The 13674-nt window shown below is 40.9% G+C and overlaps 1 protein-coding gene across 2 annotated transcripts in view; it reads right to left on the reverse strand.

Annotated features, from left to right (window-relative positions):
* Positions 1-1172: 1172 nt before the first annotated feature.
* Positions 1173-13674, reverse strand: part of ZC4H2 (zinc finger C4H2-type containing) — a 107967-nt gene continuing 95465 nt past the window's right edge. The window contains exons 2-5 of one of the 2 annotated variants that reach the window (XM_053580126.1): positions 6722-6893; positions 4958-5130; positions 3973-4135; positions 2509-2623 (exon numbers count right to left, since the gene is read on the reverse strand). In XM_053580126.1, coding sequence (XP_053436101.1) covers positions 2510-2623; positions 3973-4135; positions 4958-5130; positions 6722-6893 — 622 coding nt within the window. In that variant the 3' untranslated portion in view covers position 2509. Of the gene's footprint in view, positions 2624-3972; positions 4136-4957; positions 5131-6721; positions 6894-13674 lie in introns of both variants that reach the window. The other variant, XM_053580128.1, reaches the window with a different exon arrangement.

Consider the following 13674-nt stretch of genomic DNA (forward strand, 5'->3'; position numbering starts at 1 on the left):
GGTCATCTAATCTACTTGAGTGCACAGGAAAAAGAAGAAAATGAACATGTATTAAGTGCTCACAATGTACCTGCCCTTGCCCACAACCCCATGAAATAGGTGTTAATATTTTCCCCATTTTCTAGATGGGGACAGTGAGGTATAGAAAATTGTTTTTCACGGGGCAGCACCTGTGGCTCAGTCGGTAAGGCGCCGGCCCCATATACCGAGGGTGACAGGTTCAAACCTGGCCCCAGTCAAACTGCAACCAAAAAATAGCCGGGCGTTGTGGCAGGTGCCTGTAGTCCCAGCTACTCGGCAGGCTGAGGCAAGAGAATCGCTTAAGCCCAAGAGTTGGAGGTTGCTGTGAGCTGTGTGAGGCCATGGCACTCTACCGAGGGCCATAAAGTGAGACCCTGTCTCTACAAAAAAGAAAAGAAAATTGTTTTTCACTTATTAAGTTACCTGAGAAGTACTAGGACAGATTAGTGGACAGGCTATTACTTAGGGAGTCATTGGATAAATACTCAAAAAGGGTAAGAAGGAAAAAGGAGCAGGATTGGACAGAGGGAAAGGAAACATTGACCTGCGAGGCAGTCTTAATAGCAATATTCACTCCCTCACTTACCCTATGGGGATCTCTGAAGCTGGGACACTCCTTCAAAGTTGTTCCCTATTATATCCCTATAGGGAATAAGGCCTTTAGAAACATATCCCTGCATCAATCAGTGACTGTATTCCTAGTTTCTAATTTAAGATCCAGAGGTATTTCAGCCAATCTTATCATCAAGCTATTCCAAAAAGGAGAAAGGTTTAAAGGAAAAAAAAAATAATTGAGAAGAAATAAAAAAAAAAATTGGGCTCTGGAATTGGACAAAGATGGCTTCAAATATTGGAATTTCATCTTACTAACTGTTTATCTGTGGACAAGCTGTTTAATTTTACTGAGGTTCAGTTTCCTTTCTTTTTGGAAAATGGCAACAAGAATACTTAGCTTGAACAGTTGTTTTGGAAATCAAATACAATCATTTATATAAAGCAACTTGCATAGGTACCTGGCATAGAGTAGCTGATGAATAAAGGTAAGTTATAATAATTGGGTAAATTATTGTGTCTTAGTGCCTGGCTTCCTCATTTATAAGGTGGACTGAATAAGAGTGAAGAAGCGCTATCCAGAAAAGTAAATAGCATTACATCTTTTTTTATTATCCAATACACAGAAAGTACCCAGTCAGAATTTATTTCAATGAACAAATGTTTGTATTTTATGTAACACTCTAATTTTTAAAGAGCAGAGGAATCTTTTATATTATGAGCACAAAAACACTATGTCAATGTGAAACTACAGTTAAGGAAGGAGGGAAAAAGATCTACCCTCCTCAGCCAAGGACTGAGAGCTAAAATATTTTCAGCTAGCCAACTCTATCTTCCCCGTTAAGTTCAAGAATGACTGACTGGTGGGGAGGAGAGCTGTGGGGCATAAGGAGCCTGCTGTCTTTTCTTTTGGGAGGGAAGGCCACCTGAACAATCTATAGGGCAGAGGTGGCCACAAGCTGTTCTGAGCTGAGGCTGCCTTACAGAAGAAGGCAGATCCAAAAAAGGGAGAGATGAATGGAGGGAAAGTCCTACCTACCTGTATTTGTAAAGAGACTGACACTTGAATCTAAATTCACTCCTCTCCTCTCTGTGACCGTTAGTCAGGTACCAGAGTAATGGTTCAGAACAAAAGCCAACACAGATATAATCCTGGAGCATCTCTCAGCATGAGGCAGCTCATACAACAGAAATCTCAGGCCCAATGGCTTAGGCATGAGTTATGCAGAACTTGTAGAATGGGTCTGGCTCCCTGATTTTACTATTGGAAACTTCTAATACTGAATTGCAAATACTAGTGGTATGGGGGAAAGACCCATCGATCTCAGGATCCCCAGACAGACAGTCTGGTACCTAAGAATTTTAGTATATCTGAGAGACTAAGGTGGATAGAGCTAAAGAACAACAGCCAGGCCCCCAAATGACTATAAAAAGGAGGACTCATCCCAACCTACTACTGGGTCTTAAGGATAAGATAAAGAGAGTTGGGGAGGCAGATGCACCCAGCCTGCTGGCAAGTTCAGCAAGAGACTTGTTCCTTTACAGCCTTAAGGCAAAAGTACAGTATAGGAAGGGGAAACACGACTCTATAGCTCCTTAGGCTTCAGGCCTCAGGAACAAAAAACAGAGAATCACTTCTGGGCCTTTTCCCCTTCCCTTAGCTCTAAACATGGACATGGAGTGAAATGTCAGTGGAAGAGAAGGGATCATCAGACACACTGTCATTAGCACCTGAACCACTTCTCTTCCTAAACCAGAAATCTCAAGTGCAAAAAAAAAAAAAAAAAAATTAGAGCAAAGTGAGAGAAGGGTTGTGCTTCCATCATGTTAAATAGGAGACTTGGTGGAGTGGGGAAGGGTTGTTTCACATCAGAACATCAATCACTCTGGTGGGGGTGGTTGATGATCAGCAGAGCTGTATGTGCTCTCCCTTTCTTCATTCATCCTGCTTCCGTTTTGGCTTTTTGGGGTTCCGGGACCGACTCTTGGCTTTGCACAGAGGGCATATAGGTGCATTCCGATGAATTTGCTGGTGACATGACAAGCACGCCTGGTGGGGTACAGAACAAAGTTAGAAGTCAGATCCTTTTAGGAAGTGGCTCAAACTTCTGATTCCCAGGGGCCCAGAAAACAACTGTGATTGCTCAATCAGGAGGGAGCAATAATCAGTGAGTAAGACTCAAGTAGAGATAATGGCACTCTTGGAAATCATAGAATATGTGAGTGAAGGGAGAGGGGTATTGAGAAAAAGTATCCAAAACTTAAAAATAAAATAAAATAAGGACTACATATCCATTCAGCATTATACTGGAGCATTGTCTAATGGCCCACCCAAGGATTATTTAATTTTCTAAGACATACTTTTTATAGAAAGGACAAGATAGTAAATATTTTAGACTGTTCACATCATATGGTCTTTGTTGCAATTATTCTACTCTGTAGACTGTAGACAAGGGGTCCTCAAACTGCAGCTCACGGGCCACATAAGGCAATTTGATTGTATTTGTTCCCATTTTGTTTTTTTACTTCAAAATAGGATATGTGCAGTAAGAATAGGAATTTGTTCATAGTTTTTTTTTTTTTTTAAACTATAGTCCAGCCCTCCAACGGTCTGAGGGACAGTGAATTGGCCCCCTGTTTAAAAAGTTTGAGGATCCTTGCTATAGACAATAGTTTTCATGCCTATTGTTTGCAATAGCTTGCAATCACAAGCATGCATGTATGCCAATAAAACTTTAGCAATAACAGAGAGCAGGTCATATCTGGTCTGTAGGCTATAGTTTGCCTACTCTTGCTCTAAGACAGTGGTTCTCAATCTTCCTAATGCCGCGACCCAGAGGTTGAGAACTGCTGCTCTAAGAGAATGTCCCCTTGATCAGAGCCCAGACTCTGTGATGTTACAATGATAATCTGGAAATGTTTTTTTGCCAGTAGAGATGCAATTTCTGTTCAGAAGAAAAGTTAACAATGAAGGTATGAGTTTTATTGCCCTGCTTGACACAAACCAGTTCTGCATCTAACTTTGCAAATTTATTTCTTTTCCTTTCCTGACTATATAAATATCTGTTCCTCAAATGCTCTTGGAATATTTTTATAATCCTGCCTCCTTCATTTAGGTTACATTCTCACTACATATTTGTGAAAGAGTCATGTTTCTAACTTTTAGAACTATACTTTAGCAGGCTCTGCAAATCTCCCTTCATTCTAACCCCTCTGGGGAAGGTGGGACAACAAAACTAATGGGTATAACACAGCACACAACATGCCACCCTTTCCTATTTCCCAAGCAAAAGTTGTTTAAGGAAGTACCCAAATAAGTAAGGCCAAGGCCTAGCTTTGCATGGGCCTTATGTGGGAGTATACTTTGCTTCCTCTACAGCCCCTACCAAAATCACTCACCTTCATAGGTGGAGGCTGCTGCCTAAAGGTGGCGGTCTGTCGAGTGTCCTGCTTCCTAGCCACTTGGAGTTGCTGGGCAGCAGCGGCTGCAGCGGCCAAGGACTCAGGTATGGGTGGTTCCTGAGGCTCTGTCTGCCACTCTGCTTTCTGCTTCTCAAAGTAACTTTGGAAATGAGAGACATTGATGGATCATTCTGAATTACCTCTCTTAAAAATACCACACCACAGAACTAAGAGTTGGGTTGTCACTGACTAGAATGTTTCTGTACCCTCTCCAGCACAAGGCTCTTATCTCTAGAATTAGACCCACCGTCTGCTGGGAAGGGTGATCTTCCTGTTTCCTGGCTCTGATAGACCCAGAAGATCAAGAAATCTTAGCAAGATCCTGAAAGGACACTAAGTCCTGTCTTCCATCCCATGCTTCTTTTGAGTATTTCCATTAAGTATTTTCAGGCCTCTGTTGACATACTTCTAGGAATGGGAAGCTCATCATTTCCACAGGCAGGATGCTTTACCTTTAAGGAACATTTTCTTCTACCCAGCTGAACTCTTGTCTCTCTGCAAGGTGAGCCTAGTTCTTAATCTGGATCTTGAGATGAAGTTCCAGGCTAGCCCAAGCAGACCATGAAAGCTCAGGCTTTTATGTTTTTAAAGGTTTCTGGATAGCCCTTCTAGATATTGAGTGACACCTGAAGAGTCATAGACATAGTCTGTCATAGACATAACCTTGTATTGTCAAAATCACACAAAGAATTTTAAAAGTCATTTTAATTATCCTTCTTCTAGTGTAACAACCCAGCACAGAGATTTGCCCAAGGTCATCCAATGAATCAGCAGCCATTGAAAGGCCTGTGAGTAGGACTAGTACTCTAACTTTCAGTCTAGGTTTTGTGTATGTATACATCCGTGTGTGTGTGTGTGTGTGTGTGTGTGTCTGTGTGTGTGTATGTGTCTGTGTGTAGGAAATACAGGGCAGGCAGCTTACTCCAAGGAAAGTTTCTCCTCTTCTTCACACAAGTCAGGAAGCCTCTGCAGGCCCAGAGTCATACGCAGGGCATCTACATGTTCTTTCAGTGGCTTGTACTCATCATGCAGCCGCCGGGTTGACTCTAGCAGCTTGTTTAGGTCATTCTCAGACTGTTTGATAGTGTTTTCCATCTGGAACATAGAGTGAGGCAGGCACACACACACACAAAAAGACCCCAACATGCTTAGAGAGGGCTTTATAGCTGAGTGGATAATAGGCTCTGGAGCCTATTCAATCTATGTTCAAGTTCTTGATCTGCCATGTCATCACTATGTAACTCTGGTCAAGCCTCAGTTTCCTCTATATAATGGTGAGAGTAATAATGCCTACCACATGCAATATTGGTGCATATTCAATAATCAAACTCATATATGTGTAAAGCACTCAGTACAGGGACTAATAGAGTAAGTCTCGCTAAATGAAGTTATTGTCCAAATAAGAGCATCTTAGAGCTGCAATGTTTTTTAGAGCTTATTTAGTCCATCCCATCACCATTTTTCAGGTGGGAAAATACAGGCTCAGAAAGAAGGGATTTCTCCAGGAAAATACTTATTTGAGGCAAAGCCTGGATAAAAGACTTAGGGCTTCTGCCTCCCAGACCATTGGCCATTCTCCCAGATCAGTGGTTCTCAAAATATGGGTATGGATTAGTAACATCACCATCATTTGGGAAATCAGAAATGTTAATTCTCAGGCTCAACTCCAGACATGTGGAATCAGAAAATCTTGGGTGGAGTTCAATAATATGTGTCTAAAAGGCTTTTCAGGAGACTATGATACATGCTCAAATTAAAGATCCACTGGCCTAGATTTTCAGCCTCTCTGTGTTGTATTTTATTCATTTAATTGTTCAGTGAACTGACAGCAAAACTCTCAATTCTTCATGAGTTCCAAAATCATATGATCTCTAAACCAGAAAATGCCAAGTGTCTCCTGTTCAAACCTCACTTATATTTCCTTTAATATTCTAGGCCTGACAACATCAATAAATGAGAATTGCCACAGAAATAAGATTCTCAAAAATATAAACTTACATCCTTCAAAAGTAAATTTCAAAAAGAAAAAATTCTCTAGGAGTACAAAAGGCTTATTAGAGAAGGAAAAAAGAAAAAGATACTTCCCAATGTTTGTCATAGGCTCTAAGTGTTCGAAAAGACCTAACAGATAGGCACCTCCAACCTCCTTTCTGGTGAAGGAATCATCAATATAGGAGCCCAGAAAGTTGACCATTCAGACTCTCCTTGAATAACTCCCAAAGAGGGGAGCTTATCACCTTAGCAATTAGTTCTTTCTCCACATTCCAAGAGTCTCCAAAGGAGAGACTAATGAGGAAGCCTCACTTTGGTAGGCAGACAGAGATGATTTGTTCTGTCTAGTTGGAAACTTTGAAGCACTTTAAGCTACACTGCACAGGCAGCTCTCAACTCCCAGAATGAGAGCACATAAGAGCTGAAAGAGCCCTTAGGGGTTACTGAGTCTCTCTCATAAGTGCAGAGAGGGAAAATGTGGCCCATAGTGAAGGGACTTGTCCAGTTATATAAAGTTAGTCAGTGACAGAAGCAGGCCTGGATCTCAGAACTCTTAGATTCTCCCATTCCACCACAGCCTGCACTGATGCCTGTTAGCCCAGATTGGCCACAGCTATATCTCAAGAAAGGCCATAGCACTCACTAGTGCCTCTTCCTCAAGCAGCTTAGAGGTAGGTTCCAGTCAGTCACATACCACATTGATGTCAGCATGGATCAGTCGGAGTTCCTCCACATGGGCCATCTTCTCCTGCAGTAGGAGGTCCATCTCTTGTTTGTATTCCTTCAGGTGCCTCTCCTCTGACTCAAGTGCCTCAAACTCAGCTTTCAAGCGGGTCTTAATCTTCTCCATCTGCAGGGTCTTGTTCCTAAAATTCCCCAAAAGCAGGAAACAGGCCATCAGAGGGGAGAAAAATAGAAATGGAGTATAGAGTTAGGCCCTGAGACAAGGCTTTCTTTCTAAGCCACCTTTTCAAGCCTTCTCTTGTGCAGGCAGAGCCAACCTGAAACCATCCCTCAAAAAGTTAGGAGCTGTTTTATTCTAAGACAGGGGTGTCCAACCTGTGGCCAGTGGGCTGCACGATGATTTTGTGAGCACTTTTTTTGATTATCTGTGGTGTTGGGTATCAGAAAAAGTATGCATGGACTTTTCTTTTGCTAATCAACTTTCATTAATGTTTGTGTATTTAGTATGTGGCCCAAGATAGCTCTTATTCTTCTAACGTGTGGCAGCCCAGTTGGGTGCCCAAAAAGGTTAGACACCCCTGTTACAAGATTAAATATCTCAAATGGGGTTAATTCTGTTTTCTTATGGGGCAGTTGCAAGTGTGGGACAAGTTTTAGCTATTAGATTGATTCAAGAGGGTACTACTCACATTTAGTGGATATAGGCCACAGATACTAAATAGCCTCTCAATGCACATGAGTCTTACACACAAAGAACTCCTACCCAAGATGCCAACAGTGAACTCTTGAGAAATTCTGGAGAAGCACTGTCCAATAACTTTCTTCAGTGATGAAAATGTTTAATGTCTGTGATTTCCAATACTGTAGCCACTAGGCACATGTGGCTATTGAACACTTGAAATGTGTCTAGTACAACTGAGAAACTGAATTTTAAATACAATTTAATTTCATATTGGACAACATAAGGTCCACTCATCAGTTCCAGAAAAGGAAGGGAAAGGAAATTACTATAAGTCATTGCTATTTAGAAAAACAAAAACATGTTCCTGGTTGTTAAATTCCAATTGTATACTCTTTGGCTCAATCATCTCATATCTGCAAATTTATTCTAATAAAGTAATTCAAAGAAGCAAAAAATAAATACACAGAGATATCCTTTCTGGGTATTGGGCAAAATTAGAATATTTGGCAGCCATTAAAGACTTGTGACATGGGGGGCGGCGCCTGTGGCTCAAGGAGTAGGGCGCCGGTCCCATATGCCAGAGGTGGCGGGTTCAAACCTAGCCCCGGCCAAAAACCAAAAAAAAAAAAAAAAAAGACTTGTGACATAGAAAATGTCAAAGATACTATGCTCTAAAAAAGTGTACAAATTGAGATTACAACTTCAAAATATACATGCATGTGACTAACCAAGAAAAGGAACTGCAGAGACATGGTTTCAAAGGCTGTTTGAGACCATTTGAAGCCTGCCTATTGGAGAGTGCAACAAAGTTTCAGAAGAATGTCCCTCTAAGGCATTTTGCTAACCTCCCCCTGGTTCCCTACTTTCCTAGTTCCCAGGACCTTCCTAGCCATTAGCCCCTTACTCAGATTTGGAATCTCCTTTCTTCTGCCTCAGTATCAGGCCTTCCCCTCTACACCAGCCTATCCCATGGGTACACAAGATGGACTCTGACATCAGCCTGCTTTTGTCTTCAGTCTCTCTCTCTCCTTTCTGAACACTGTCTGTGCCTCCTGCCTAAACAGGTAGCCTTCAATAGTACAGAACCACAGAAAGAGCTATTAGTTAGATAAAATGGTAGGAGAAGTTTTGCCTTCTATATTAAAAATAAAATTATTTTCATGTTATTGTATTTATTTATTTTTTTAATTTAAAGATGGGGTTAAAATGTTGGTGGCATTCCATTTGTAGACAAGGAAATTGAGGATCAAGTTAGTAACTTGCCCAGCACTCCAGAGCTGGTAAATTGGGTGTTGGAATTTGCTCCCAGGGCTATCTAACACCAAAGCCCACATACTATCCATTACTCCAAATTGCCATTAACTTGGGTTAGCAGTCTGAAGGGCATAAATATGCAAGGGCTCTGAATAGCTCATCATCAACTATCTTGCAGAGGAATAATACTGATTAGTATTGGTCAGTATCTACATAGATACTTTACAGTCTAGACTTTTATTCTCCTCTTCTTCTAGGTTACATACAGAGCAATTTGAACTTTGCCTATCCTTACCCCCATTTTACAGATGGGAAAACAGAGATTCACAGTGATATAGTCTCTCACCCTAATTCATATGGCCAGTTAGGTCACCAAGAACCACTTTTGCAGACAGAATCATATCATAAAAGTGCACACCGTGTATAAATCCTAGTTCTGACTCTGACAGGATATTTGCCTTAGATGATAGTAATAGCAACTATATTTTTTCTTCTTTGTTTTTTTCTTTCTTTTTTATTATTGAGAAGATAACATTTATGTTTTAAGCTTCCTATAGCCCTTCTTAGTTCTTTTTTTATTAAGTCATTTGTACATAGATCATAAATACATTTAGGACATTATGGGATTCAATGTGTTGATTATTTGTACACATTGGAGTGCTTATATCCTACTAATCAACATAGCCTTCACCTCATTTACCCAATTACAGAATTAAGACATTTGTGTTCTACACCTGATAGATCAAACTTCTACTTGCAATATGCTCCATAGGTGTGGTCCCCCCACTAACCCTCCCTCTATCAACCAACACCCCTCCCTTCCCTCCTTTATCCTAGGCTACAATTGTGTTTCATTTTTCATATGCAAGTGTGAGTGATTATAAATTGGTTTCATAGTAGCACTGAGTACATTGGATATTTTTTTTTCCATTCCTAAGACACTTTACTAAGAAGAATAATTTCCAGCTCCATCCTTGTAAACATAAAAGTAAAGTTTTCATTTTTTAATGCTGCATAGTATTCCCTGTCATACATATACCACAATTTATTAATCCATTCATGGGTCGATGGGCACTTGGGCTTCTTCCATGACTTGGCAATTATGAATTGAGCTGCAATGAACAATCTGGAGCAAATATCTTTACTTCCAAATGATTTTGGTCCTTTGGATATACAACTAGAAGAGGAATTGCAGGATCAAATGGCAGGTCTACATCTATATCCCTGAGTGTTCTCAAAACTTCATTCCAGAAGGAACGTACTAGCTTGCATTCCCACCAGCAGTTCAGAAGTGTTCCCTTTTCTCCACATCCACGCCAACATCTGTAGTTTTGGGATTTTTGTCATTTGGGCTACTCTTACTGGAGTTAGATGGTATCTCACAGTAGTTTTGGTTTGCATTTCTCTGATGATTAAAGATGATGAGCATTTTTTTCATGTGTCTGTAGACCATGTGCCTGTCTTCTTCAGAGAATCTTCTGTTCATGTCTCTTGCCCACAATGAAATGGGATCACTTGTTTTTTTCTTAGTAATAAGTTTGAGTTCTCTGTGGGTTCTGGTTATTAGACCTTTCTTGGAAATATAACTGGCAAAAATTTTCTCACATTCTGAGGGCTGTCTATTTGCTTTACTTAGTGTATTCTTGGCAGTGCAGAAGATTTTTAATTTGATCAGATCCCAGAAATGTATTTTTGATGTTGCTTAAATTGCCCAGGGTGTCCTCATAAAGTATTCTCCCAGGCCAATTTTTTCAAGCATTTCTCTTGCACTATATCTAAGAATTTTTATAGTTTCATGTCTTAAGTTTAAGTCCTTTAACTAGTGAGAGTCAATTTTTGTTAGAGGAGAAAGGTGTGGGTCCAGTTTCAGTCTTCTACAGGTCACCAGCCAATTAATTCAGCACAATTTGCAAAATAGAGAATCTTTCTCCAAATATATATATATTTTTTTTTTCTTTTTTATTGTTGGGGATTCATTGAGGGTACAATACGCCAGATTCCACTGATTGCATTTGTTAGGTAAAGACCCATTTGCAATCATGTCTTCCCCCCAGAAGGTGTGGCACACACCAAGACCCCAACCCTCTCCCTCCTTCCCTCTCTCTGCTTTAACTCCCCCCCATAACCTTAATTGTCATTAATTGTCCTCATATCAAAATTGAGTACGTAGGATTCATGCCGCTCCATTCTTGTGATGCTTTACTAAGAATGTCTTCCACTTCCATCCAGGTTAATACGAAGATGTAAAGTCTCTATTTTTTTAAATAGCTGAATAGTATTCCATGGTATACATATACCACAGCTTGTTAATCCATTCCTGAGTTGGTGGGCATTTACGCTCTTTCCACATTTTGGCAATTGTAAATTGAACTGCAATAAACAGTCTAGTACAAGTATCCTTATTATAAAAGAATTTTTCTTCCTTCTCGGTAGATGCCCAGTAATGGGATTGCAGGATCAAATGGGAGGTCCAGCTTGAGTGCTTTGAGGTTTCTCCATACTTCCTTCCAGAAAGGTTGTACTAGTTTGCAGTCCCACCAGCAGTGTAAAAGTGTTCCTTTCGGAGGCGGAGCAAGATGGCGGCCGAGTAACAGCTTCCTTGCATCTGGGCACCGTGAGTCTGGGGAGATAGGACTCCAGGCATCTCTGGCTGGTGGGATCTGCCTATCATCACTCCTATGAGGATACAGGGAGTCAGCGAGAGACTTCTGGACCCCAAGAGGAGGACTAAAACAATGGAAAACCGGCAAGTGGTTGCGTGTGTTCAATCCATCTAAACCCGCCCACAACTGTAAGTTCAGTAGCAGTGAGACTGAAAACCAAAAAGGCCTTACCTGTGAACTGTTTTGGTGTCCTTGGACTTGGCACTGAGTTGAACTGCCTTGGGGAGGGCCTGAGCGGGAGTGCGGAGAACTTTGGCCGTTGTCTAGGGCCCCAGTCTGAGCCACTGAGCCAGACGGAGCTAATAGTGTTTGGCAGTGGGTCACACGGAACCATTGTCACTGATCTACCCTGGCAAGCTCCGCCCTCAGGGTCGCAGAGCTAGAAACGGGTGGTAGCTAGTAACCCAGCAACCAAGTAGCCTAAGGGTGGGGTCTGAGCCGCCTTGCAGCCCTAACCCTCGGGGGCAGAGTGAGACCGGTTTTGGCACACTGGGTAAGTGGATAGCCACTTCAGCAGTGATTCCAGCGAGAAAGCTGGGAAAGCTTCTGCTCAGCAAGTCTACAAGTTCAAAGTGCCTTTAAGTGGGCTGAAGAGAGATTTAGGGTGTCTACCTGCTGGGGCTTGAGAAATCAGCAGCCTCCAGTCGTATCAGAACTGTGATTAACATCTCATACCCCAGAAGACCACGTGTTGCCCAGACAATATTCAATAACATATACAAACAGCTTTGTTTCTGGTTGTGTATTATTTTCTTTTTTTTTTGTTTGGTTGTTTTTTTGTTTATTTTGACATTGTTGATGTTCTTTTGTTTTTTAATTTCAATCTTTTCCATACAGATCCCTTTTTCTTTCTCAATTTTTCTAGTTTAATTATAATTTCCCATTGATGCCTTTTTTAATAACCAGAACTTCATTTTTGCTAGTGTTTCTACCGCTATCATTTGGTTTTTCACCCAATTTTATCCCTGTAAAGTTTTCTGTTTGCTTGTTTTGGTTTGATTTATAGCATTTTTGTCTTTCCTCTCTACTTGATGGAGGTGGGGTACTGTGTCTGATCAGGTTAGCAAAGAGCTGCTGACCACAAGGGCACCACCAGAAGGTGGGTTTTCTTTAAGTTTGTGTCAAAGTACCCTACTGTACACCTATATTGCCCTGTCTAACTCTTTCTGTGCCTCTCTTCTTTTTGTCAATATTCCTTATACCCACCCCCTCTCCTTTCTCTATCTTTCTTTTTTTTCTTATCACTCAGTCCTCCTTTCTTTCATCCCCTTTTTTGCTCTTCAACCTTCTCACCCTTCTGGTCCTGTAACCCTTAGTCCACAGGCACAAGAACTTAAAGAGCAAGAGGAAGTGAAAGGAAAATTAGGGCAAGGAAACAGATAAAAGAAATCACTCATGAGGAAGAATCAGCAGAAAACTCCAGGCAACATGAAGAACCAGTCTAAAACAACCCCACCAAGGGACCATGAGGTAGCTACTGCAGAGGATTCCACCTGTAAAGAAATGTTAGGAATGACAGAATGGGAATTTAAAATACACATGTTGAAAACAATGAAAGAAATGATGGAAACAATGAAGGAAATTGCTAATAAAGTGGAAAATAACCAAAAGGAAATACAAAAACAGAATCAAATAAGAGATGAACGATATGAAGAATATAAAAAGGATATAGCAGAGCTGAAGGAAATGAAACAGTCAATCAGGGACCTTAAAGATGCAATGGAAAGTATCAGCAACAGGTTAGACCATGCAGAAGAAAGAATTTCAGAAGTAGAAGACAAAGTTCTTGAGATAACTCAGACAGTAAAAGAGGCAGAAAAGAAGAGAGAGAAAGCAGAACGTTCACTGTCAGAATTATGGGACTTTATGAAGCGTTCCAACATATGAGTTATAGGAATCCCAGAAGGGGAAGAAGAATGCCCCAGAGGAATGGAAGCCATACTAGAGAATATTATAAAAGAAAATTTCCCAAACATCACCAAAAATTCTGACACACTGCTTTCAGAGGGCTATCGGACCGCAGGTCGCCTCAACTCTAACTGAGATTCTCCAAGACACATAGTGATGAACCTATCCAAAGTCAAGACAAAAGAAAAGATACTGCAAGCTGCCAGGAGTAAGGGCCAGTTGACCTACAGGGGCAAATCCATCAGAGTGACCGCAGACTTCTCTAATGAAACTTTCCAAGCAAGAAGACAATGGTCATCTACCTTTAATCTACTTAAACAGAACAATTTCCAGCCCAGAATTCTGTACCCTGCTAAGCTAAGCTTCAAAATTGACGGAGAAATCAAATCATTTACGGATATACAAACATTGAGGAAATTCGCCACAACAAGACCAGCTCTACAGGAAATACTTCAA

This window comes from Nycticebus coucang, chromosome X (assembly GCF_027406575.1).
Source record: "Nycticebus coucang isolate mNycCou1 chromosome X, mNycCou1.pri, whole genome shotgun sequence".
Lineage (NCBI taxonomy): Eukaryota > Metazoa > Chordata > Mammalia > Primates > Lorisidae > Nycticebus > Nycticebus coucang.